Source organism: Mesoplodon bidens (assembly GCF_964165515.1).
Source record: "Mesoplodon bidens genome assembly, chromosome: X".
In the NCBI taxonomy this organism is placed as follows: Eukaryota; Metazoa; Chordata; class Mammalia; order Artiodactyla; family Ziphiidae; genus Mesoplodon; species Mesoplodon bidens.
Window position 1 is genome coordinate 112,711,935 of NC_138163.1, and position 27,459 is coordinate 112,739,393.

Below are 27,459 nucleotides of genomic sequence, written 5' to 3' on the forward strand. Positions count from 1 at the left end.
GCCTGTTATTCCCGTGTCATTATTAATAGCACCCCCATATACTCTCAAAAGTATTCTCGTTTGGACAGTAAACTATAGAGTCACCCTTTTACATGGACCCACAAGTAGAAAACCTTGACCTCCAGAGTTGGTCAGTGCTTGCCATGTCTGTGTCTCCTGATGTTGGAACTTGGTACTTTTAAGAAATGAAATTATGCATGAGACATATGCAGAGTAGGTGAACGCAGCTAGATGATTAAAAAATTCAGCTCAATTTATTGAGTGCCTAGTATGTGCTAAGCACTGTGCCAGGTGCTGACAGCACAGAGGTGAGCTCGCTTCTCTAGAGCTCACTTCACATGTGCGAGCCAGGCCTGCAAGCCCACCGTCTTTCCTTAGTATCTCTTCACTCCTCCCCATGACTTAACTATGAATCAAGTTTGTGATATTCTTTTTTTTGGAGGTTTAATGTCAGTGTATCATGTTTAATTAGTAGAATATCATGTTATGAAACTGTTGACCCATATCTTTTCCCTAGGCATCAAATATGTTGTCGGTGTAAATTTGACATCTAGATGTGAGGAACAAAAGAGATAAGGAAAATAATGGTGAGATGATTGTAAGGAATGATGACATAATGTGTGGCTATTTTAATGTGTTGCCACAACCTAAAGTATCTTGTGTTTTCTTGACAAATAAGACATTAATCCAGAGATACAAATCCCTCTGCCTGCCTCACTTCCTACCGCCCTTTTATGGGAGATCACATGGCTGTGACAGAGAGCCATGTTGAGAAAACCATAGAGTTTTATTGTTTGTAGATTTTTAAGGCTACAAACTTCCTTTGACTAAAGGAAGATACTGCCAGTACTAGAAACAAATAGAGAAGCTGGCTCTGAGGGTCAGAGTTCAGTTCAGAAAAAAAAAGCTACTCTAGGTATGATAATCAGAGAATGGTTTAGTACAGAGGATTAGATGCCTACTAAATCTTTGGAAAGGCTGAAGGAGCAGATTTTAGCCCTGGCTTCCAGCACAGAATTCTGAAGTCAGATAGAACTAACTGATCACCTAGGGAACTACCATCTCTGAAGTACCACTGAAGCAATGAATTCAAGAGCATACTCTGTAACTGTGAACTAAGATTCAGGAAGTTGAGATCTAGAAGCTACCACTTCTGTAGCTCCTGTTAGCAACTGCCTTTCTTCAACCAGGAAGCTGGAGAATATACTTTGGAAATATGATATGGGAAATCTCATGCTTCTATGACTAAACTAGCTGACAGAAACAGCCAAAAGGGGCAGAGAGATGGCCCAGACCCTACTTCCACCTTCTAAATCACTCACAGATACATCTATTGATGTGAGGTTGCCAGATTTAGCAAACAAAAACAATGCATTCAACATACTTACACTAAGAAAAAATCCGTCGTTTAGCTGAAATTCGCATTTAACTGGGCACCCTGTATTTTATCTGACAACCCTAACTTATTAAACCCTAATTCATATCCAGAACCCTAGCTGCGTGGAAGTCTGGCAAATGCAGTTTTTAATTTCCAACCTGCTCAACTGGATGGAGGGTAGTGTAGAGGTTTGAGTGAGCCAATCCGTAGTATTAACCAGTGTACTGTGGATTTCCTAGCAAGAATGGCTGAAGCCTTTCTGCCCCCAGACACTTCTGCTACCATCTGAATATTTCACTTTGTATTCTTATACTCTCTGAAATTCTACCAGTTTGAGATTCATTTGGTTTAACTCAGCTTCCTCTTTTTTTTTTTTTTTTTGGCTGCAAAAAGCTTTATTGTTTCCATTTGGTTCAAGGCTTGGGAGAGAGCTCCAGGGTGGTTAAAAGCTGCCTAGTGGCTGCAGAGCGGGGCTTCAGGCAGAAGCCCTGACGCCAGAGGCGCTCCTCAAAGGCCGCTGGGCTCCGGAGGGCGAGCCTTTCCACGAGGGACTCGCCCAGCCCCGCCTGGGGACCAGCCGGCCTGCGGAGGTTGGTCACAGGTGGGCGCGCATCTTCTGGATGAGTTTCACCTGCTCATCTAGGAGGCGGCTCTCCCGGAAGTCACGGGGGCGGGGGCCTGCGCGGGCAGAGCCCAGGGCGTGCAGGTCCACAAGGGCCTGGTTCAGGTTCTCCTCCGCGAGCACGACGCCTTCCACAGCGTCCTGGGTTTCACCCCACTCATCCTGAGATGCTTCTGCACGTCCTGGAAGAGGGCGCGGCTGCCGCGCTGCTTTTTCATTTTCAAGAGACGCTGGGCGCCCTCACGCTTCCCCTCGGGCGCTTCGCGGAAAAAGTGGCTCAGGCCCTCCAGAGCCGCGTCGCGGCGGTGGAAATAGGAGCCCAGAGAGAGGTAGGTGCAGGAGGCCCGCAGATGCATGTTGACCAGGCGGTTGACGGCGGCCTCCACCTCGGTGGAATCATTCTGATGAATCTGGGAGCTCGTGGGGGATCAGTCGTACGAAGTTAAGCTCAAAATATGGTGTTGGCGGTCCCGGTGACCAAGGATAGCTGACTGGCTAATTGCGAAGGTCGCAACTGGAAAAAAAGGTTGGAGGGTGGTCGGAGGCTGGAGCAAAGGGCATTCCTGGGTCTGTTCCGTCCAAACACTGTTGAAGCAAGAGACAGATCGGGGGACCGCCGAGCGCACTGCCAGCTTCCTCTTTTTAAAAGGTAAAAATCTCCCAGAACGTGAAAGTGGTTGGACTATGCTCTGGGAGTGCAGTTTTTAACAGGTAGGAAAGAAGGATTATTGGGGACCTGAGGAAATATGGGGGGTAGAGATGACCAGGCACCAGGAGGTGGAATGACAGGTACATGCCCATTTCGGTCATGCCCATCTCAGATGTCTTTTGCTTACTGTTTTGCATTGGGCGGAGTCAGGATTCAAAGAGAGATATTTTCTTTTCATACTTCATTCCCTTTTGTACCCCAAAAGGTGTATATGCTTCTCAAATCACAGAACCCAAAGTAGTGCTATCAGAACGACTTAGATCATCCATGTTTGAGGTCAAATAGCTGTGACTATCGTGGTGTCAAACATATATAGCTGTTGTTTCTGTGGAAATTTGAATTTGGGGCTCTGAACCATTGACTTGCGAATGACTTTTGGTTACAGAACTCTTTGTAAGTTGGGGACTGCTTTTACTTATTTCATGAGTAAAGATGTCAAAAGGAACAATGCCAGATTTGCGCCATGCTCATTAACTATTTGGTGAAAAGAAATGTCAGCCTAGAGGAATAAATGAAAAGAAATACTACCTCTCTGAGAAGTCAAAACTGATGAAAAACAATCACGCGGGCACAATGCCACTCTTCAGAAACACGGAAGCTCTTTTTTGTTCCCCATTTTGCCTAGGATTTTCTCTTCTGCATTTAAAACAGTTTCAAGAAGGCTACTGATCATAACAGGAAATCAGTGGTAATTGGTAATTGGAAGCAGTGGGATGTTTGGAGAAGTAATAGAGGTTGCTGCTCTCCAAGTTACCCTGTAGGACTTGCCATGGCAATGAAATCAGGCAGTGGAAGCTTGGCTGACTGAGTGAGTGCAGGCAAACAGTCCTACAGAGGATGGTGCCGTCTCTTCAGGCCTTTTCTCTCTGGTAGTGAGTGGGAAGTAGGGGAATTCTTTGGCAGAAAATTTTATCCAGGGGTTGACAAGGGTTATTTGGCTAAAAGAGGTTATTGTTATAGTGAAATCAAACTTTCCATGAATTGTTTGCTATTAAAGCAAATTGAAAATAGGCCTTGCATCTTCGATAAGGGAGGTGAAACTTGTAGATTAACTTGTGAGTTTTTTATTTTTATTGGACTAAAGAGACATATAAGCTGCTTTTATTTCGAAGATACAGTCGCCATTTTCTCTTCAAAAATGCATGTTATTTTTGCTAGTATCTCACTCTTGTCTATGAAAACATTATTACACTTAAAAGCATGGTAACTAGTTGACAAGAATTTGTCATCATCTTTAAATTAAAGACCCTCAAATTATGTTTACTAATTATAATTTAATTCGATACATTTAGTGATACTTTAAAACACATGAGTTGTTTTGTAACTCCCAGTATCAGAAAGATAAATTTGATTCCATAGACAAAGTGTTGTTCCCAAAGGAATATTTCACTTAGGCAGAGAGAGGAGCACAGAAAAAAATTAGTGAAACTCTCAGTGCTCTGTGTAACTCAGGCATTATATGGCATTTTTTTTCCTGTGAATATCATGATATGTTGAAAAGAGAAGGTAATGAACATATGGTGTTTAAAAGGCCCAAATCCTCTTCTGAGTGCCTCCAGCCTGTTATTTAACTGTGATCTTAGATCTGAAATCTGATCTTCTGAAAGTTTTGTTTTGCCCTGCGTTTTAAAAAATATGATTTCCATGTCATATTATATGATTGGCTGTCAGAATATAAACCAGTAGCCCAGTAAAAAAAATCATTTCATATCATTTGGTAAATACCATGATTGAGGATACTTATGATTTTGGATCTGGGTAGGCCAGATATTTGGGGGTTTGGGAAATTCCAAAGCTTAAAATCATATTGATTTTATAGCAAAGAATAATCTCAGTTAGTTTTGAGGTTTCAAAAATGGACTGCTCAAGGAATATTTTCTTGCTTTCTCAGGCTCCACGCAGTTTTCCAGAAGCAAGCATTCATCCATTCAGGGAGCTATAACCTTTGGTTCCACTTTTCAGGCGATTGCCCCTAAAACCATGAGAACAGGCCCTGGGATTTACGGAGATCCACTTCTCAAGGCAAGCAGATCCTTCCAGCTTTCACCTGTCAGTTTGTCAGTGTTCGCCTCTGTATCCGAGGAGTTTCTTGCAGCCTCTGAAGTCTAAGATACAGAATGAATGGAGGAGGGTACAAAAATCTAACTCATATTCATGGACTTGTCTCTCCAGTAGAGAGGCTGTTTTATCTTTCTTTTTTTTTTTAATTTTCCCTAATCAAGCCATTAGCATGAAACAAGAACATGTAATCTTACCAGAGCAAAATTGGGGTCATGCCATAGGCTAGCTGAATGAGCACTCTATGGCATGATGATGTATGGCCACTGCACAACAACTCCTTTACCACCTCAAATCTGCCCTTTAATTACATTTTAAATCTCATTTGAAGAGATTTTATCATCATGGAAATTGCTCTGTAAATGTGCCCGTGATGAGACCCAATAAAAGTCTGCTGAGAGGAATCGAAGGCAGGTGACGAATCAGCAGCTAAAACGTTATCATCAGACAGAGTTTTCCTGGCTTTAGGCAAAACAGTCCCGTGCAGTAGCAGAAAATCTTCTTTGACTCAGAGGTGTACTTCCCCCAGATGATTACAGAGAGCTTTGCCTGTAGCGGTATCACTTCTTCGAGAAGCTGAAGGCAGAGTTCTGCTTTCCCGCTCAGTGGGCCTTTGTTTCCCAGCCTCAGAGCCATCACTTGAATTTATAGTTGCCAAGATTAATAATACAATATTGGCCTCATGTTGCTGACTTCATGTATGTAGGCAGAAGAGGCCTGAGGTTCTTTAAAGGAACGAGGGCTTTCCTTGCATGAAATAAAGAACACCTCTGCTTTCTTTTCAGGGTCATGTAAAAACATCTATACTGCTGGGTTATGGAAGGCATGTGAGGAAGATTCTTAGGTAAAGCGTGAAGTCAAAATGTTCCTTCTCTCCAACAGGGATTGTCTCCTATCATTGTGTAGCACAACCGATTTGGTTTCCTTTTAAGCACATTCTTAATTATCTCTTTCTTCAATCTTGAACTGGTTCACTGAGGTACTGGACAGAGATCCTAGAGCCATAGCTACGCTTTCCCAGAGGTACCAACTTCCGTGTCTTTCCCCAGGCCCCTGGCTGAATGCCCCACCCCCCTTTTCCATCATGTTCCCCACCAACCCCTCTTTTCTTTGATATTTATTTCCCAAGCGGATGGCAGGGCAAAATGGGAAAGGGCCAGATTACTTGAATGTGGTTAGAGTGACAGGAATTTCCTTCTAGCCCTCAAGGGCTGCCTCTTGGTGTGCCCCTTCCCCAAATCTAGTCATTTTGTGCCTGGGATCACTATGACTAATTCCAAGATGCATAAGTAAGCAAAAATCACATTTTAGTGACTTTTGACAAAATAAATTTATTTATTTTATTTGTTTATTTTTGGCAGCGTTGGGTCTTCGTTGCTGCGTGCGGGCTTTCTCTAGCTGCGGCAAGTGGGGCTACTCTTCGTTGCGGTGCGCGGGCTTCTCATTGTGGTGGCTTCTCTCGTTGCGGAGCACGGGCTCTAGAGCGCGGGCTCAGTAGTTGTGGCACACGGGCTTAGTTGCTCCGCGGCATGTGGGATCTTCCCGGACCAGGGCTCAAACCCGTGTCCCCTGCATTGCAGGGGGATTCTTAACCACTGGGCCACCAGGGAAGCCCTTTAGTGACATTTTTGATGTGTTCTTTTTCCTGAGAGTTTTCTATTAAAATGGTACTTGAAAGATATGTTGTCTTCATTAATTCATTGTATTTCTAGGAGGTGGAGGTAGGCTGCTGCTCTCCAGTCCCTCTTAGTGGGTCTCAGAAGCCCATGAAATTATCGGTCATATTTTGTGTTTATGAATATTTGTGCAGGTTTCTCAGGAGAGGATCCATTATTTTCACAAAGGCATTCATGACCTCCAGGAGATTAAGGACCATTATGCTAGACCAGTGGTTAATTCTCAGAGGGTGATCCCTAGAGTAGCAGTGTCAGTATCACCTGGGAAATTGTTAGAATGCAACTTCTTGAGCGCCCCTCCAGACCTACAGAATCATGAACTCAAGGGTTGGGACCCAGCAGCCTGTGTTTTTCTGTTTGTTTTTTTAATTTAATTTTATTAATTTTTTTATACAGCAGGTTCTTATTAGTCATCAATTTTATTTATTTATTTTTAGTCATCAATTTTATACACATGAGTGTATACATGTCAATCCCAATTGCCCAATTCATCACACCACCACCACCAGCCCCCTGCCGCTTTCCCCCTTGGTGTCCATACGTTTGTGCTCTACATCTGTCTCTCAATTTCTGCACTGCAAACCGGTTCATCTGCACCATTTTTCTAGGTTCCACATACATGCGTTAATATACGATATTTGTTTTTCTCTTTCTGACTTACTTCACTCTGTATGACAGTCTCTAGATCCATCCACGTCTCAACAAGTGACCCAATTTCGTTCCTTTCTATGGCTGAGTAATATTCCGTTGTATGTATATGTACCACATCTTCTTTATCCATTCATCTGTCGATGGGCATTTAGGTTGCTTCCATGACCTGGCTATTGTAAATAGTGCTGCAGTGAACATTGGGGTGCATGTGTCTTTTTGAATTATGGTTTTCTCTAGGTATATGCCCGGTAGTGGGATTCCTGGATCATATGGTAATCCTGTTTTTAGTTTTTTAAGGAACCTCCATAGTGGCTGTATCCATTTACATTCCCACCAACAGTGCAAGAGCGTTCTCTTTTCTCCACACCCTCTCCAGCATTTATTGTTTGTAGATTTTGTGATGATGGCCATTCTGACCGGTGTGAGGTGATACCTCGTTGTAGTTTTGATGTGCATTTCTCTAATGATTAGTGATGTTGAACATCTTTTCATGTGCCTCTTGGCCATCTGTAAGTCTTCTTTGGTGAAGTGATAGCTTTTTTAAATCTACATGTTCTCAGATGAAAGAAGCATTGTCTCATGGCCAAAGGCCTAGAATGCCCTGGGATTGCTTCAGTAAGATGTTCAGTTCTGAACTGAATGCTTTGGGAAGGATTAGTAGGTATACAATAGAAAACTCATGAATGAGTTTCTGGGCTCAGCACAGTAGGTTCCAGGAATAAAAAAGTACCCAAGATATTTTACCAGATACTTTTTTAAATTTAGTTTTCTCATCTATGTCATGTTTCCTTTGGCAGATATGCCCGTGTTACCTACCTTTATATTAATGTCCACTTACTTAACCCTTGCTTTTTCCTTTCCCTTATAGACTAAAGGAAGAGTAATTGTTCTCTCCCATCACCATCCCCTCTATTCCATGAGAGAAGAAGGCTAAATAGGGTGAAGTAACTCCCTAGGCACAGAAGAACCATTACACTCTCCAGAAGAAGTAATTTGGTCTACTTGGTAGTAGATAGAAATTAACTCACCAAGGAACACCAGGGAATCAGACCCAATTATGTCAGCAGGACTTGAGTTAACATCCTTTTTCTAGAACCTTCTTTAACATTCAAACTTTATGGAAACCTATAATTCATTTTAAAGGTAATATTTCTAAGCTTTAGGCTGAGTACCCATAAATGAATACAGTTGTGTCCAATGTGTGTTTGTAAATTACTTGGAAATTGTCCTCCTATTTAAAGTGAAAGAAAATATAGAAATGTCTTAGATTTATTACATCATTAACCTTTCCTAAACAATTACTTCAGTGCAGGATTGTTTTGTGGTTGTGGCAGGATATTATGAGGGTTTTTTGGGGAGTGGGAGATAGAATAAAGTTGTTGTTCTGCATTTACAACATCTATAATTAAAACAAGCCAGAGGAAATTAGCTACATGGCTCTTATGATTTCTAGTGTATTATCAAAAATAATTGTGGCACTTTGCCATATGTTCTTGCCTTCCCACAGATTGCTGTTGGGATAAGATGAGACTTGACATCAACTAATTGCTTATTTCTAATACACAATCTTCAACTACAGTGTTTCTCTAGAGGAAAAAAATAGCTCTGTGACAAAGAGATTAAGGAAATAAGTGCTTTTCTAACTTTTAACTCTATACATAATACAATTTGTATAAATAAACATAACCAGATGTGTGTTGGTCCATGGAAAGATAGTTGCCTATTTTAAGAATAAGAATGTGTTCTGTTTGTTTAGAGCCATTCACCATGATGAAAGGTGTTAGTTCTGAGTTGACTGAGGAGGAATAAATAAGTTAATACCTGGCTGGAGAATAATTCCGTTGCCTAGCTATTCTACTCAGAGCATTGCAATATGTTTCTCAATCCAAATAGCTCACATATGCCTTAATGAGTTAATTATTGTGTTGCATTACCTGTAGCCCAAGTCAGAATCCACTTGCTTTCTATCTGAGAGGTAGGGGAGGAATGGGGGGTGCAGTAAAAAAAAAGAATATAAATTCAGACAGATCTGTACTGTAATCCTGCTTCTGCCACATGAGAGCTGTGGGATTTGGACAAGTTATTTCATCTCTCCGAATTATAGTTTCCTCAGTTGGGGGCTGAGAAAGCCTACTTTGCAGAGTTGATGTAAAGGATTTATAAGAGGTGTTAAGTATTAGTTTCCTGCCCCATTTCATCCCTCTACTCCACCCTCACCCCCCCGCCACCACCATCATGGCTCTGCAATAATAAATGTTGCAGTGTCGAAAAGGCCCATCTGGTCTTTCTCAGAGAAGGATAGTTATCTTCAAACAGGCTGATTCCTGCACATAATACAAAATGGAAAGTACCCTCAACATTTCGTATGTGGTTGTCTCTATGAATTAAATGTGCAATCTAGAACTTACGTATAAAGACCTTTCAAGATGACCATTGGCAGTGATCTCCTGAAAGATGTCTCGTGTAGGAAGTGCTCACCCAATTAGTGCTCACCCAATTATGAGCAATGAAGCAGTATAACAATATCTGAAAAAGTATTGCAACACAGTATGGGTCTTTTAAATGAATTTTAGATACATTAGTAAAAAAGAAAACTCAGCCTGTCCAAGGACTGATTTTATCTTCTGTCACCAACATTATGAAGGCCTGCCATTCTTTTTTTGTAACTCAAATACTAAGCCAAATGAACACAGACATTAGTTCCCCACTGGGTCTGTGGCATCTTAACTATAAAAACATCCAATGCAGTATTACTCTACCTACCCTTTCTCAGTATTTTGTGTCCTTTAAAACTTACTCCTGCATATTTTGGGGATGCCTAATAGGATATATTGTAGGTAGGAGTGTCCTGATCCTATATGCAGCTTTGGTATCAATGCCTTAGCCTTGTCATTGTACTTTACTTGGCACTAAGAGGTGAGTGTGTGCATATGTGTTGGAAACACAGCATGTATAATGTTTGTCTTGCTCCTTATGAAACTTAAAATAACATTTTTATCTTTAAAATGCTTCTGTGAGTAGTTATCACTTGGCCGAATTCTACCTTCCAAAGGTAGAGCAAGAGAAGGATGAAATTGAGTCACACATGCAGCTATTTCTATAATTTATGAGCACTCCAGGAGCATAGCATCCCTCTTCCTTACGTCCTCTCTGTTTCTGGAGCCACCGCTATTTCGGTTCATGAATGGCTGGGGCTGCCTGTCAGCCAAACTTCCTGTTTCCATTCTCTCCCTGCTGCCATTTACCCTGAAAACTGCCCCCTAAATAATCATTTTCAAATCCTTTTTTTTGACTATGTCATGCCTGCACTGGAACCTGCAGTGGGATCTTATCATTATAGGATCACATATAATCTCCAGGCTGCTTTCAAAGCTCTCAATGTCCACTCTGTACCCTTTGAACCCAGTTGTTGACCCTTCACAGCACCACTACCTCTTAGATCCTGCCGACATTTCTGGCTCTCATCCCTGTGCATTTGGTATTCATTTTCCTTGAAATGGCCCCACGTCTTCTTGGCTATCAAGCTTGGAGTCATGGAGGAAGGGGAGAGGGGTCCGGAGGGATACAGTTTTAATGAAAGCTCTCAGTAGACCAGGCATTAAGTTAGCATTTAGATGCTCTACCCACATCACTTCATCTAATCTTTGCCTAAACCTTATAAGGTACATATTATTAGCCCTATTTATGGTGGGAAAAACACAGGCTTTGAAGTATTTTATAATTTGTGCCAAGTCACATAACTAGCCACTGGAGGCACTTCAGAATCTTAAGGGATCTTATGACACTAAAGACTGGGCCCTTTCCACTGTGCAGTACTTTGTCCCAATCTATGTTAATTACCCCCATCCACTCCAGGCTTTAAGACATACTCATGTCTTTATGTACACTTTAGTTATGTGGACCTTTGTAGCTCTTCCTCGGCTGCTTCAAATCAGATTCCCCACGTAGAGTATAAACTCTAAACATAAAACAAACGTTAGAAAATCATCCCCCAAACCCTCCCTTTGATCCTTCATCCCCCTTCAGGTGCTATCTTTTTTTTCACCTAAACTTGGTAAACTTTTCAGTAGTTCCGGTGTGTTCAGTTAACCTCCTTAAGTCTTCTTACTCTTACATCTGTGTTTCTTCCTCTCCTCTGAAACTCTTCTTATCAAGGTGACCAGTGACCTTTCTTGTTGCCAAATCCAGCAGACAATGTTCTGTTCTAATAATGTAACCAATCTCTTAACAGTGTTTGACACTGTTGCCTTCCCCTTTCTTTTTGAAACCCCCCCTCCTCTCTTGGTTGCTATGACACCATAATTCCTTAGTTTTTCTCCTACTTCTTTGGCTCCTCCTTTTCTGTCTCCTTTGCTAGGTGGTCTACCCCTACCTAATCTCTGAATGTTGGCAGTCCTCAGGACGTGGTCCAAGCGCCCTTTTTCTTCTCTCTCTCTTCTTTCTCCCTAAGTATGCCTACCCATTCCTATGGTCTTAGTATCAGTAAGCCAGATGATCCCAAATTCTTAAAGTCAGCCCAGACCCCCGCTCTGAGTTTCACATATGTATTTGAAACCTCCACCTGAATGATTCACAGTCATTTTAAAGCATGACATGTGACTAGAACACAAAACTGACTCTTCCCACGGCTTTCACCATGTCAGTAAATGACACTACCATCTGTTGTTCAAGTCAAGAATTTGGAGTTACCATTGAGGTATCCCTTTCCTTTATTCTCATCATCCAGTCCATTAGTATGTGTAAGAAATCCAACATCCAAATTATATCTCACATCAGTCCACTTCTCTCCTTCTACAGTCACCCTAGTCCAGGCCACCTTTATCTCTTGCCTGGATTAGAGGCCCTGGCCTCTAACTGGTCTTTTTGTTTCCTCTCCTGCCTTCGTTAAGCTCCACATAGCAATGTAGTGATTCATTTAAAGCCTAAACGATAACATGTCACTACCCAGCTTTAAAAGCTTCTATTGTTTTCCATTGCACTCGAAATAAAATTCAAACTCCTTACCATGGGACTTCAAGGCCCCACGTTATCTGAAGCCTCTCTTACCTCATTTCCAGCCACATTTCTTTCTCGGGAAGTTTTAGCCAAGATCTTTCCTATCACAGAGCTGATGCAAAGGTCTGCCCTCTTACTTGGGTGGACTTCTGTGCCCTTGGGTTTTCCTATAACTGGTGTCTTCTCATCTTTCAAGTCTCAGCTGACACTGAACCTTCTCTCATAGATGTTCCTTGACCACCATAACCGAAGAGCACTCGTCACCACCATATGTACACCATTACTCTTATCGTAGCCCCCCTATTTGTTACCTCCAGAGCATTTGCTTGTTTTATTGAATACTTGTTTATCTGTTTCCCATATTTCTCCCCCGTTCATCTTATTTCTCCTTTTATCCTTTTATGCTGTGAACATCAAAAAGGCAGAGGTTTGGGTTTTTTTTTTTTTTACCCCTGCAGACCTGGGTGCTAATATATTAAATATTAGTGGGAGGGAGGAAGGAAAGAGAAGAAGGGAGGGGAGGAGGAAGGGCGGGAGGAGTGAAGGCAGGAATTAAGGCCTGGGACTCCACCTTTCTTACGTCGTATGTATTCCCACAGCTCCTATTGAAATCTGGGAGTTAAAATAGGTACCTAATGCATGTTTGTGTGATGAATAAGTATGCAGACTCTTTTGCACTGTGACAGAATAAAGAGAAACTAGGAAAAACAAGATGCAGAAGCAAAAAGATACGTCCCTTATCCAATCTAGTATATCTGAAATGAGCTCTTCAATTTTAAAAAAAGTAATTTTCAGAATAGAGTGAACCAGAGGGTCAGACAAGAAGAGAAAGCATCGCGTGTTACTGGAGTTTGCGATTGCTTAAGGCAGTCTGACAAATGGGATTTTGCTCCGTTTCCTCTGGGGTAATCCACCCTAGGCCGGGCATTTTTAAAGATTAGATTTTGAAGTAAAGCTTTGCACCTGGGAATGTACTGAGGCAGGAGAACATATCCCTTCTCTCCACTGTTCTGGTGCTTAAATGTGAGAATTTTTGAACAAGATATGAAAGCAAAGACAACAAACCCCGCAGGATAATAGTCTCTGAGGACCTTAATAACAGCCATTTTTAAAGCAAAGCCTGTGGACTCCTAAATCCATAGCTGCTCGTTTAAGATGCATTGCGATGCAGTGGACCTGAAAACACACTCCTTATCTACCTAGAGCAACCAGGCTCCAAGCCAAATGGCAGTCCTCAAATTAACTCTTGTTTATCTCGGGATGACAACTCTCCTGCTTTTAAAAGAATTGCAATGGCCACATATAGAAGAGAAAAAAGGAGTCACACCCACTGTGAATCTGTATCCAGCTGCATTTCCTGTGCGAGTTAGGAACCTCTGGCGGTTAGATTAGAATCCTTATAAAGTCAAGATTGTGGGTCCAGTTCCTTTATATGGGTGCTTCTCAAAAATCCATTAGGAAGGATAATTCTGTTTTGCTTTTCCTAGTTTTAATTTCCAATCCATAACAGACTGATACTTTTGTAACACGCAATAAATTACTTTTAAAAATTACAAAAACCAGACACAAAATGCAAGCCCATGCTTTTTATTTTTAGATTGCTATCAACATTTCTAAAGATTTACTCTCAATTTCTGTTCTCATGACGGACTGTGTGTGTGTGTGTGTGTGTGTGTGTGTATACTCCAAAACCTCAAGTATTTAGAGCCCATGTTTAACAAATCATGTTGGGTAACCAAGCTAAGGGAGTTTTACTTTTGCATGTTTTTTTTTGTTTTATTTAACTTCTTTAAAGCATCATCACCTTTTCAGAATAACTACGTTGGGTAAATTCATTTAAAGAGTTTTACATACACTACATTCTTCTTAGAGTTCACTGAACATAAATCTGCCTTTTTCTGCCTTGTTCAGGATCATTAACATTAATTATTTTGCTTTGCTTTAAAGTTAGGTGATGCCTTCAAGGGCTAATAATATATGTAGGGCTATTAGTTTTCACACTTGTGTGACCCTGGTCAGCTCTGAGTGCCTGCAGCTCCTTTTACACCTTTCTGGTTCTCTGTCAGGTGTCACTTCTTGCTGCTCTCAGTTTAGCCCTTAAGGATAACTTCTCTCCATTTTGGATCTTCTGTTTCTCACCTTTTAAGTTCTTAGAAATCGGACCATCACTTTTCTTTCTTTCTTTTTTTTTTTTTTACTATTAAGCTTATTTGAATTAGGCAAAAATTACCAGTAAAGAGGAACTAATGACCTTATCATTATTCACATACTAATTGCTTTCAGAAAAGATTAGAGATGGTGTGTCCGTAATGATTAATTTTGTGGGGAGATTTGGTCATTTATTCTTCCTACATCTTTTTGTTTGTTTTATTGCTTACTCCTCAGTTATATTCAAGATAAGGAAGTTATCTTTTTTTTTTTTTTTTTTCTCAGTACGCGGGCCTCTCACTGTGTGGCCTCTCCCGTTGCGGAGCACAGGCTCCGGACGCGCAGGCTCAGCGGCCATGGCTCACGGGCCCAGCCGCTCCGCAGCATGTGGGATCTTCCCGGACCGGGGCACGAACCCGTATCCCCTGCATCGGCAGGCGGACTCTCAACCACTGCGCCACCAGGGAAGCCCCGAGGTTATCATTTGATGAGTTCTTTTTAAGAGACAAATAATTCCATATACATAGGAAAGAGAATATGTGGAATCTATTATCCCTGATGTTTTGGAATAGTATCATAACCATTTGTTTGGATAATAAAAAGAGGTGTGTAGCAGCAACTAATTCTTGGCATCTTCCTTCTTTATTTTTCGTCTTACAAAAGTAAGACTTTCATGACTTTTCATATTCTTCCCCGGTTGTCTTACTACTTTCGATCACCATGGATCATTCTACTTGTTAAATGAGATGGTACAAATTTAATCAATAATCTCATCTTTGTCCTTTACTTTTCTTTATAAACTTCTGTTCTCAGTAGCTTCCTGAAGAAGGTCTTTATCCTACTTAGTTTAAGGACATCGGCTATATTCTACCTGTTTCTTCTCAGCGCTCATTGTCCATTCCAATCAGGTCGTGCAGTTCATTGTACCTGCTCGTAATCCAAACTCCTTGCCACGTTTTTGCCATTTCCAGGCTTTTCTCACTTGGAATACCCTCTTCCTCTTCCCTTCACCTTTCTCAATCCTCTCCATCCTTCAAGGCTCAGACAAAGTTCCATGACTTTGTAAAGTCTATTTCTATCACTTTTTTCCCCACACTGATTCTCTTATAATAGAAATCCTTACATTAGCTATTATTTATTAAAGGCTTATTGTGTTCTAGATGATGTTCAAAGTATTTTACAAAAATTATGCCATGTAATATTCAAAATAACCCAGCAGGTAGGTATTATTATTTAATATTTAGTGAAGCCAAGGAGATTAAAGAGTCTTTACACTTATGCAGCTAATAAGGGAAAGAGAGGGAAGAGACTAGAATTATGTCTGTTTAACTGCACTTTCCCATTAGTTTTCCCTGGAGGCTGAGAAAGGGGACTTATGACAGAAGTAGGCTAGATGCTCAGAAAAGAAGGAATGGTGAGATTTGAAAATGCTCTCCAGGAAACACAATACTCCCTACTCCTAAAACTGCTTTGTAAGCATATAAGCATACTGCTTGCCTCGCATCTAAACTTTCTTGATATTCACGGTTGAAATTTGCTCCATAATTATACATAACTCTAGGCTATATGTCTCTTTCTGCAGGGAGGGGCTGCATATTATTTTTCCATTGGCACCCATTTTCTCAATTATTTTATGCTCTCCCTCTTTTATTGGATATATCTGTCCACTACTTTAGATATGTTTAACAGTCTCCATATTAATAAGACCGTAAAGTTACTCTTTGAGTACTGGAAACAATGTTAGTCTGCCTTGTGCTAGATTTGCTGAAATTTAAGCAGGAGTATTATTAATAGGAAACATTTTTTAATTAATAGGAAAAGACTCAGAGGTGATATAGCCTAGTGGGTAAGAGCCCAGTCCCTGGAGTCTGACGGCCTGGGTTTGAAATTTCGCTGCATGGTTTATTAGCTGTGTGACCTTGTGCATTTTTTACTGGACCTCTCTGTAATTTCATTCTCTTATGTGTGAAGAGAAGATATTAATAATGCCCACTCTAGAGAGTTACTGAGAGGATTAAATGAGCTCATGTATACACAGTGCTTTAGACAGCGTCTGTTGTAAAGGAAGTCTTATATATGTTGTTGCTGTTGCTGCTGCTGCTGCTGCTGCTTCTGTTGTTACGTAACAAATCCTTTTTCCCTATTCATTAGTTTTTGTTCTTCCTAAAGAATACAATCACAAAAAGAAGAAAAAACTTATATTGATTGTAGCAACTAAGGCTTGAGTGATCTTTTCTAGTTAGGTCAGAAGTGTAATAAAACTACTTAAAAATATCTGTGAAAATTACTTTTTGTCCAGATTGGGTCTCCTCTGAGAACTCGATTCTCCATCCTAACCTCCTGCTTTTCTGGGGCCCCTGAGTCTAAGGTTAATCTTAGGATAAATGCCATCGTGGTAATTTATGCAAATATGAGTGTGTTCCTTCCTAAGTGCCCTGTCAATGTCTCCCTCCCCACCTAGGACTCATGCTGCCTACTTGTACTAAAATATCTCCACTACAGCAGGCTAACTTCCTAAAGAAAGCCTTATGGTCCTCACCGATACTCACCTCCACTTTAGAGCAACCTACCTGAGTCCTGTAGCTTGACGGAATCCCTGCCAGCCCGCCAGCCCAGAGGAGCATGGCCAAACTATGTTTATGCTGATATGTCAGGTCATTACTTCCTGTAATGTTCACATGACTCTTTTAGACAAAGGAGTGAATTACTGATGGGAGAATTTCTGTTCTGGCAGCGGGGATATTTTGTAGCAGACTTTTTCAGTGCAAATAATTTTTGCTCACAGGTGGTCCCAGATGCCCAGTTGCAAAACGAAAAGTGAAAAGGGTAGTCAGGATTCCATTTTTCATTTTGAACAAATCAATCCACGTGGGTAAAGTTTAATCAAAATCAGTAATGCCGTCTTTCCGTGTCCTTTAACCTCAGTAGTTGTTTTTTCCTCTTGTTAGCAGTAGCCTTGTTCAGCTTCAGTAACTACTGTCTGTTATAGCCAGTGCTTACAGCAGCAAATGGTGTGTGGAGACAGCCTAAGATCTTCTAGAGTCAAAAGAACTGGATCCATTGCCCACATTTAACACTTTTGGCAAGTCAGTTAAACATCTCTGAGCCTCGGTGCTCTCATCTGTAAAACAGAGAAAATATTATGTACTTCACTGGGTAAGGAGTAGGAATAAGTAAAACGATACATGTGTAAGTGCTTTGTAAACGGTAAAGCCCTTTACTATACATGTGTCATTTGTTGCTCTACGCTACCATCGTAAACTAGAGAAGGAATACTGAGTTAAGAGCTACCTTCCCGCCAATGCTAAGACTTGACTTCAGCTACTTCTGAATTTCCAAGGGGAGAAATTTTAATCCACGTACGTATGAGGTTTGGCAGGAAATTCTCAACGTGTAGCTGATAATATGAATGACTTAAACAAAAAGTGCGTACTAGATTTTCGAAAAAGTAAAGGCATAACTGTCTCTTGCCTTCCTCTTAGATTTCCCACAGTGCTAAGGCTAGACAAATAACCAGTCCTCAACAAGCACTGGTTTATCAATTTTATATTCATTTCTTTCTCGATGATACAACAAAGATGTTTAAATTCAGGGCAACGTAAGTGGCAAAGATGAAAATTAGCAAATTTCATGAATCAACATCCTATTTATGCTTGGGAAGACCTCTCATTTATTCAGCAAAGTATTGATGACTTCACGATACACATAATCTTAAGGAACTATTGATTGAACCTGGGTCTCTGCTATAAATGCAGGACATAAAAATTCAAATGTACTATAATTTATATGCATGCTAATGTAGAAAGCTGATTGTATTAGTCAAGATATCTTAATTTGTTGACAACAAAAGGTTTGGTCTTAATTCCTTAAGTGTGTACTCTGAGGCCAAGTTGTAGGTAGCAAACCACATACAACAAGAAGAAAAGTAAAGTAAAAGAGAGAAGTGGGGGCATTATCTTGATAACTTGGATCTGTTTGGGTTTTATTCCTGAATTATTTAGATATATTAACCTCAATTTTCTCTTTCACTGAAGAAGTAGCAAATTCAGCAGGGTATGTTTTTCCATGTAGGTACACAAAGATAAATTGGATATATATTTGATCAAGCTCCATTCAGCAAGAAGCCCAATACTGGTTTTCTACCACATCAGCTAGTTTCAGAATCAGGCTATTTCCTTCCAAAACAAGCCTGTTTTTGATGGGATAAAGATAGATGCTCCTCGATATGTTTTAGTATTTCTAGTCTTTCAACTCCAGATGGGGTTTATCCATATTCCCCTCCTGTCTTCCAGTCGAAGGGAATGAGACAGAATTCTCTTTAGAGTCCACTGGTGATACTTTGGCTGCCAGAAATAGTGACAGGAGACATTCATCGTCCATCTCCCTGCATCTAAGAGGCTGCGACTGAAAACACGGGCCACTTCTTCAGACTTTGTAACATGTTATTGCTGCCACTTTTCCTTCCTTACTTTAGAAGAGTAATTTAATTCAATTTTAGAAAGGCGGGGGGGGGAATTTTCTAGTTACACAGATCAATCCAGTTGTTCGGAGCTTCAGAATGAATTTTTAAACTTGTTAAACAGAAGCATACAAATCTCTAAAAGCAAGTCAGATAATGTACAAAGCCTCCATTCATTGTGTAGGCAGAAAGGAATGCTGGTACCCGGCAGCTCTCTGAGGAATGTTCCTTTGGCTTTGACCGTTCTGCTGGGAACAAGGAGGGAAACACATATAGAAAATGAATTTATAATGTCTCTGGCTTATAATGGCAAAATGATAAGAAGAGTTGGCTGTTTAATATAAACTATCAGTTGCATATTCCAGGCCTCCTCTCTTTGAGGTCCCTCCCACATCCACAGGCCTGGCTGCCGTTTAGTGAGGAGTACAAAGTGGCTGTTTATTATTATTGACTGGTGAGGCCTGTGGTCTGAAATTCATTCTGTCAACAGAATGTAAGCAAAGTTGGCATTTTAAAGCAGGGCTCTTTCAGTCGCTGGGTTTTCTCAGGATTGCTATGCAACAGGATCAGTGCTGTAGTCCCCGGTTCAAGCTGAAAATGTTACACAGGAAGACATACCATGTAAAGGTCAGATTCTCTACTATGATAATTTTCTTGATCTGTGTATATACAAATGAGGTTGAAATCATCACTTCTTATCAAAGTCCTATGGACTTTCCACCTGTTGAGCTTAAAAATGTGATGGTTATTTTAAATGGGAAGTCTTACTAATAAATGTCTGGTGCTGTAATAATTGTGTGATGCTGTTTTACCAAGGTGAACTTAATGTGTATTGTCAAGAAGATTCTCTCCTGTGATCAAATCCCATTAATGTGCTGGTGCTATGGACCAAGTACAGCCTTGTTTATTAGTCTCTCCATGCTTTTGTGGTCCGAGTCAATTCTACAGATCACTATGTGCTTGGAAAATATGACTTAACCCGTAGTGTAATACAGTGATTGGCACTGGGGTGCACTTTATCATGGAGTTTTACTTCCTATCACTTCCATGAAACAATGTGTTTTTTCCATGGACTAGAAGACATAAGTTATGAAATTTATAAAGTTATAAATGTATTATGTTGCGATTCATAATCTCAAGGAATGAATATATTATACCTAATAAGATGCCCACTTTCAATCCACATAACGACATAAAGAGATGATACACCAAGAAAAGTGAGCTGGAGGTGTATCTTCTTGTTAGTTGAAGCAACTGAAATCCCTTTTTAACTAATATTCTATTTTTTGCAGTTCTCCAAATTCACAGTCACAGCCGGTCTCTTTTGTTCGGTAATTCTGCGTGTGTTCTTCTTCCTGATGCCCTGTAGGACCTCCAAGGAGAAATCGAAGCTCACACAGATATCTATCACAACCTGGATGAAAATGGCCAAAAAATCCTGAGATCCCTGGAAGGTTCTGATGATGCGGTTCTGTTACAAAGACGTTTGGATAACATGAACTTCAAGTGGAGCGAGCTGAGGAAAAAGTCTCTCAACATTAGGTAAGAAAAGATCCGGAACAACAACAAAAAAAAGGCCAGAAATGAATTAAAATGGCAACGTTCCCCTCACTTTCCTAGCACAAGTAGCTAATATCTCATATGTTTACGTAAATCCCCCAGTTTCAGAATGATTTATTTTATTTTGAATAAATGAATCATTTATTTGCTCGGTATGGAGATGATACTTGAGGGTTCAGATGAGATTAGAATGGTGCTATGTTATAACCACGGGAGACATACTTATTAAGACATCAGAGTGAATTCAAATGAGGAACACAGCTATCCTGATTTCATAGTGTTCTCTCTTGGTTTATCACAGGGTTATTCAACAAATGATAAAACTAACGTCTGTTTATTATGGGATTCTTTCTCTGGCATTATTCTAAATGCATAAGTGAGGACATTCTTTAAATACCCATAACACATTATAATTAATATTTTAAAGGAGACCTCGCCATAGCTCCCACAGCCAAGGAGAGATTATAACAACTGCCTGCCTTTTGCTTCCTCTCAGATTGTGTTACCATATACCCTGTAAACTAAGCCTTTAGCTGTTCTGTACACACCTGTTTTGTACTTTGCCCTTTTGTGCGTAGCAGCATTCTCTTGAGAAGTTAATGAAAGTGTCTCAGCATTGCTGTGAAGAGGGCAGAGTGAAGCTCTTGCTGTACCTGTTTTGCACTAGTTCAGTGGAGGGGCAGAGAGCAGAGAGAGAGAGTGAAATGCCCAGGGTCACCTAAGTGGCATGGGAGGTACAGGGAGTGGAAGTTAGGCTTCCTGCTTTCTAATCCGTTGCTTTGTCTAATTCACGTCTCTTTATAAAAGTACCTTGTGTTTTCTTCTGTGTCTAGAGGAGCAGTGGTAGTGGAGGGAGGTAGAAGAGGACTAGTGGAATGCACTCAACACTGGGAGTTGTTACTACCTCTAGGTCGTAAGATTACAGGAGGGAGATGATTTTTCTTCTTTATAGCTCTTCTAAGTTGTCCCAAATTTGGACATAGAGTATCTTTACTTCTATAAATGAGGAAAAAATGTAAATGAAATGTATTCATTTGAAAGCACTCTTGTAAAAATCTGCACGTAATATGACAGAATTATGATGATAGCAACTCACACTTACGTGGTGTATCACATACTGTGCAATGTCGTGGGCACTTTAGACTTGTCCACCCATTTAATGCTCTCAGCAACTCTAACAGTTAGATTCTATTATTATCCTCTCTTTGCATTTGAAGAAAGTAACACACGGAGTGGCTAAATAACTTCCCCGAGGTCACTTAGTTAGTAAGTGGCAGATCTAAGATCTGAACACGGGGAGTCTGGCTCCAGAGTCTGAGCTTTGAACAGTTGTGTTATGCCGTAGAGTATAAAGGAAGAAGGAGAAGGTAAGACCCACCTAACTTTTACACATAAATACTTAATAAGGGAAAGGATGAAACACAAGAGCAGATTTCTGGGAGGAGGAAAGGATTTATTTTTATTTCTGTGGTTTTCCCCCCAAATTTGCACCCTAGCTTCCAAGACACCCATTTTTATCTCCCTATTTGATCCATGAATGTTGTATTGATGTGTCGGTGATGAGTTGTGGGCAACAACGGGCGATGGCATTTTCAAAGATAGGGAGGCTCCATTCCCGTTCTACAGCTTCACCTCTCAGAGAGGTGAGTATATGTAACGACACCGGCCACTTGCATAACATGTCATTACAAAGGAATGAAACTTGTGAGATGGGAAAGATATCGGTAGATAAAGGAAAGAAAAGAAAGTTCTTCTTTTTTTCCGGGAGGGAAAAAGAAAGGTGCTGTAACTGTTCTGAACATCACTCAGTGCCTTTTCTCTCTTTCATGTGAACTTGATGAAATAAAAGGAGGATTGAAAGCGGCAAACAGCATGTCAGCCAAGATATGGGCTCTTCCTTCTCAGCAATTTCCCATAAGCCAGCTACTGCAGTTTAATTCTTGCTGGCATTAATCAAGTAGAAAACAGTTACCTTAGCTCATCTGAGGTACTGCAAATTCTAGAATTTAAATACTCAGATCAACGGTTTTGGCTTTTAAGTAGGCCTCTCGAATAATACAGAATGTGTTATCAACACTCACTTATAAAAAGTGAGGAAGAAATTCTTCACATCAAAGCGATTCGGTTTATTTCCTGACGCTTGGTTGAGATAAGGGTATCAGTCAATCCGTACTGAATGGCAGGGTTCAGTTGAGAGAAGCACAGTAGAGGTAGTAATTGGGGATTGTTATGAAATAGGATAGATGAACCCTGGAAGAGTTACGTACCGAACCATCAGTGACACATAAGCTTGCATTGCCAATCTAGTCAGTTCCTCTGTCGCCATTATTTTGTAGTGAAAAGTCACCACAATTTAAAAAAAAAAAACTTGCAAAGGTACCCTGGAGAAACATCCCTGTGTTTACCTCAACTATGACATATTATACTAAAAAATTTCAGTTGTTCATGATTTCATAAGAGATTCTGAAGCCATTTTTATATTTCAAAATATAAACACATTAGCGCTTAATTTCACAGGTATCCATTTTTTAATGAGAAAACATTGAGTCTGAACAGAAACGATGCTGAAGTTTCCCTTTGTGTTCCATTGACTCATAAGCGGTATCGTTGTGCTTGCAGATCTAAGTCCACATTATGTCTTTTACCCTCCATTTATCTTCCTTCTGCCCTGTCTTTCTCTTCTTGTGATTGTGGTTCTGATTGATTGATTGATTGATTGATTGATTGAAGTCTTCATCATGTCATTCCATACTGATGGATTTGGCTCTCTTTCTTTACATATTGAGACCATGCATTACACATTTACAAAAATATTCTTCCTTGGACACTGTTTCTATCACGTTATTCCTTTGGTCAAGAACTTCAGTCTTGTTGGTGCCCGTATTTCACTCATTCATTTATTTGTTCATTCAAGAAATATTTACTGAATGTTTACTATGTACTAGGCACTCTTCCAGGCACGGAGGATACAACAGTGAACAAAACAGACAAAAGTAAATCGTTGCTCTCGTGAAGCTTATATTTAGTCACTAGGATCTAGTGACCCTTCCACTCTCTACCAACTATGCCTAATAAGCCCCTGCTGACCCCTTCCCTCTCTGTCCTTCCTCTGCCTCCCACTTCATTCGTCCCCAAGCGGCAATCTAGTTACTGCCCAAAATGGATTCTCTGAGTCAAGTAAATGCTGCTTTCTAACCCCATTCCTGCTCTCCAACAATTTTCTCACTGTCCCGTATGAGTACAGCCATTTGCCGATCCTCACACTTGGAACACCATCTCTCCTCTGAGCCTCCAGATTTTGACTCAGATTCCATAATCAAGATTTCGCTTTCTGACTGTTCCTTTACCAGGTCTTCCCTGTACTATTCTCATTTACACTTGATGGCAAGTTCCTTGAAGTACTCATGAGTTGTTTCATAGGGCTGTGCTTGCTGCCTTCAGCTAAATTAGATAAATACAAAACTCCAGGCTATAAATGAGTCAGTGAGGTGGAGTAGAAAGGGTCTTGGACCAACAGTTGGGTGACCTAGCTTCTCCTCTGGCTCTGTTACTACCTAACATCTGATCTTTAGCCAGTCACTTAACTGCTTCAGACTTGAATTTTCTCTCTCACTGAAATGAGGAAGTTTGACCAGACACATGGGTGGTCTCTTCAAGTTTCCTGGCAATTCTACAATTCTATTATTTTTAATTCTACAATCACTCTTTATAAACCTAGGCAAATTATTGAGCTTTTCTACCTTGGTTTTCTTATATTGAAAAGAAGTGATTAAGTTCAAAGATACGGTATAAGAGAAAGTAAATACTGATACAATATCTTTGAGAGAAAAGAATACTTTAATTGAAATGGTATCTCATAATTTAGTTCAAGGAAAGTAGATGCCACCTGTTCCACATGCGTTATCACACTGCATTTTGTCCAAGAGGTATAAGAAAGAGAAGTAAATACTCAGTGATAGCTGAGTGCCGTCAAACAAAAGATTAACTGCTTTAAGTGGGAGAAAAATAGAGTGAAAATTTTCTGCTTACGTGTATACATACACATACGCACGCGTGCACACACACACACACAGTCACTGATGACATTATCCAACATCAGGATGGTGATTAGTCAAATAAAGTGTTTCTCATTCTAAAATATTCTGTATCTACAAAACTTGCATTTTTAATTTTGAAAATATGAATAATTTGAGAAGTGATCAAGTGCATAAGAAACATGTATGAAGATTTCAATTTAATCTGCCACCAGATTATATTTTCCAGATTATTGTATGTATTATTAACTATGAGAATCACATATGACGTCCACATAATTTCAGCAAAACTTACATTCTGTGAGATTGTTATCCTTGGGGGAAAAACTTGTAGATATTATATAAAGATAATCCCTTTTATGAAATTTTGAACATTAATTTGAGACCTGAGGACACCAACATTATATAGTCCACAGCAGCAATAAATCTCTTAGAAAGTACTCGGTGTTAGAAATTAGAATAATTAGAGGTCTTGCTGTAATGGAGGACAAAGAAAGAGCAAAAGAAAGCAAAGTCTTTTTACCTTTGAGTGAGAGAAAAATGCTACTTGGATGTTGAGTATCTCCAACCTTCCCTTTCTTACTCTTGGGATGTTAATTATGTTTGAAAGTTGGAGTTCATGGCCCATCTGGGAAAAAAGTGTTTACTTCTCTTTGGGCTTCTCTTTATTTAAAGCCCCATAACTCCCATTTTATTTCTGCGGTTCCTTATTATTTCTGCATTCTTACCTTTTCTTTCTGTATGCTTACATGCTATCTTTTTACCAAAGGTACCAAAGATATACAGGGATATATTGTTAGTTTTATAAAGGAAGTCAAAGTGAAAAATGACTTCAATATAACACATTTTGCTTTAAGAATAGTTGCCTTTCAGAGTAAAGTTTTATTAAGGATTTCAAACTAGGCATCAACTGAATCATACTTGAAGTATCGGTGTCTGGAGAAATAACATTCACTTTAGCAGCCCTATAATTCTTATTAGAGTCCTGACAGTGAAGAGTTTCTTAAAGCCCAAACTATATATCCCAACACGCCTAAAGGTTCTGCATTTTACCTAAACCTTACAAGTTATAGAAATTATCTGCTTATTAAAGATCGCTACTTCTGTTGTTAAAAGCTAGTAACCCCTAAGCTCTTGTCTTCACTAATAAAGATTAATAGAAAATGGATAGAAGCTAAGTGTGTAGCTTCAAACCTCCTGTTTTATTCTCTGTTGAGCAGGTAGGGGTAAATAGAGTATATTTGCCAATTAGCAGGAAGCCTTTTTGCTCAGGGATCCAAAACATTTGGTGAAAACCATCAAGGTTAAGGATTTCCTCATATAGGGAGGTTTGTAGTTTCCATTTCCCAAATCTAAATATGACAGCTCAAGTTATGTGCCTCAGCAGGTGTCTTTATACCTTTGTATCTCAGTTCCCACATTTGCAAAACAAGCGAGTTGAATAATCTCTAAGGTTCCTTAAAACCAGGGGGAAAAGGTCATTACAAATACAAAGAAACATTTTCAGGAAAAATCCCAAATACAAACATAGGTTAATCATTTAGAAATATGTGGTATACAATCTTGAAAATAAAAATAGGGCAGCTGCTTCCAACAAACGCATTAGAAACGTGTCTTGAATACACTTCCCAAGCTTAGCATATAGCCAGAGAAAATGTTCTCTGAGCTCAGAGCATTTCATTACATCTAGACCTCCTTCAAAATCATGTCACTGACAAATAGCACCTTTGCCCCGTGGAGACTGACAAGTAATGTTTAGGGCACATAGGAAATACTTCAAGAAATTCTTCCTCAGAGAATGGTCCTGGAGCTCACCTGCTGAGTTGTAAAGATTCTTGTTCAAGTTACAGGAATTGTATCTGTGAATCTGTTTCTGTTTTGCATATACTTTCATTTGTATTATTATTATTTTTATTTTTTTATTTTTTGCGGCACGCTTGCCTCTCACTGTTGTGGCCTCTCCTGTTGCGGAGCACAGGCTCAGCGGCCATGGCTCATGGGCCCAGCCGCTCCGCAGCGTGTGGGATCTTCCCGGACCGGGGCATGAACCCGTGTCCCCTGCATCGGCAGGCGGACTCTCAACCACTGTGCCACCAGGGAAGCCCTCATTTGTATTATATTTTAGATTCCAAACGTGTGGTTACCAAAGGGGAGAGGGAAGAGAGGAGGGACAAATTAAGGGTATGGGATTAACAGTTACAAACTATTACGTATAAAATGGACAATCAACACGGATATATTGTATAGCATGGGAAGTTATAACCATTATCTTGTAATAACTTATAATGGAGTATAATCTGCAAAAATACCAAATCACTATGCTGTACACATGAAACTAATATAATATTGTAAATCAACTATACTTCAATAAAAATTTCTTTTAAAGTACTGAAACTCTGGGGATGGAACCTAGGAGTCTGTACTTTAAGCAGGCTGCTCAAATGTTTCTTAGGCACACTAAAGTTTGAGAACCATGGCTTTAGATTGGACATCTTTGTGTTGTTTTAAATCAGGAGCCGTTGTCTGAGTTTCTCCTCTCCAACCCCTACCCAGTGTCCTCTGTCTTTTATAAGCTTTTTGTATAAGTTTTTGTCCTCGTATCACATCTTCCCTTTCACTCTCAGGCTTTAGCAAGGAACAGAAAGTCATTTGATATGTACTTAAGTTGATCAGACATTCAGAAAAGTGACTTAACTCCATGCCTTAGGGATGAATAAGGAAGGCCCCCTCATCCCGATATTTGAGAGCTTTTTGTCACTCGTGATCCCAGGTCCTTCTTCTGTTCCTCTGTTAACTCTCTTGACTGTCCCGTGTCCCTTGCTCTTCACAGCTTCCCTATCTCACGCTATGGAGTTTCTCTTAGATCCTTTAGAACTGAATTCCCTGGGTCTCAGTGCTCTTTTTTTTTTTTTTCCTCTCTCCTAGGGGACACAAAGGGTTTCATCGGCCCTGGCCAGGGGGCCAGGTGGGGGTGGGTTGTAGCACCTCCTTATGTAAATGAAGCAGCAGCTGGAGGCCTCACCTTAGGCCGCCTGCCCTTCGGCATATCAGTCCTGTAGACCTCTCCACCACAGGGATGCGTTATTTCCTTTACCAGACAGATGGAGGCCAGGCATTAGACGTCTTTATATCCTCCCTTACCTTCCCCCCTCCCTACCCCCCCCATGCC

At 40.3% G+C, this 27,459-nt stretch overlaps 1 protein-coding gene across 2 annotated transcripts in view; it reads left to right on the forward strand.

Moving 5' to 3' along the window:
• The window catches only part of DMD (dystrophin), a 2,087,389-nt gene that overhangs the window by 1,687,144 nt on the left and 372,786 nt on the right, over positions 1 to 27,459 (forward strand). For both annotated transcript variants that reach the window (XM_081221405.1, XM_081221404.1), the window contains exon 56: positions 20,066 to 20,238. In XM_081221405.1, coding sequence (XP_081077531.1) covers positions 20,066 to 20,238 — 173 coding nt within the window. The remainder of the gene's footprint in view (positions 1 to 20,065; positions 20,239 to 27,459) is intronic.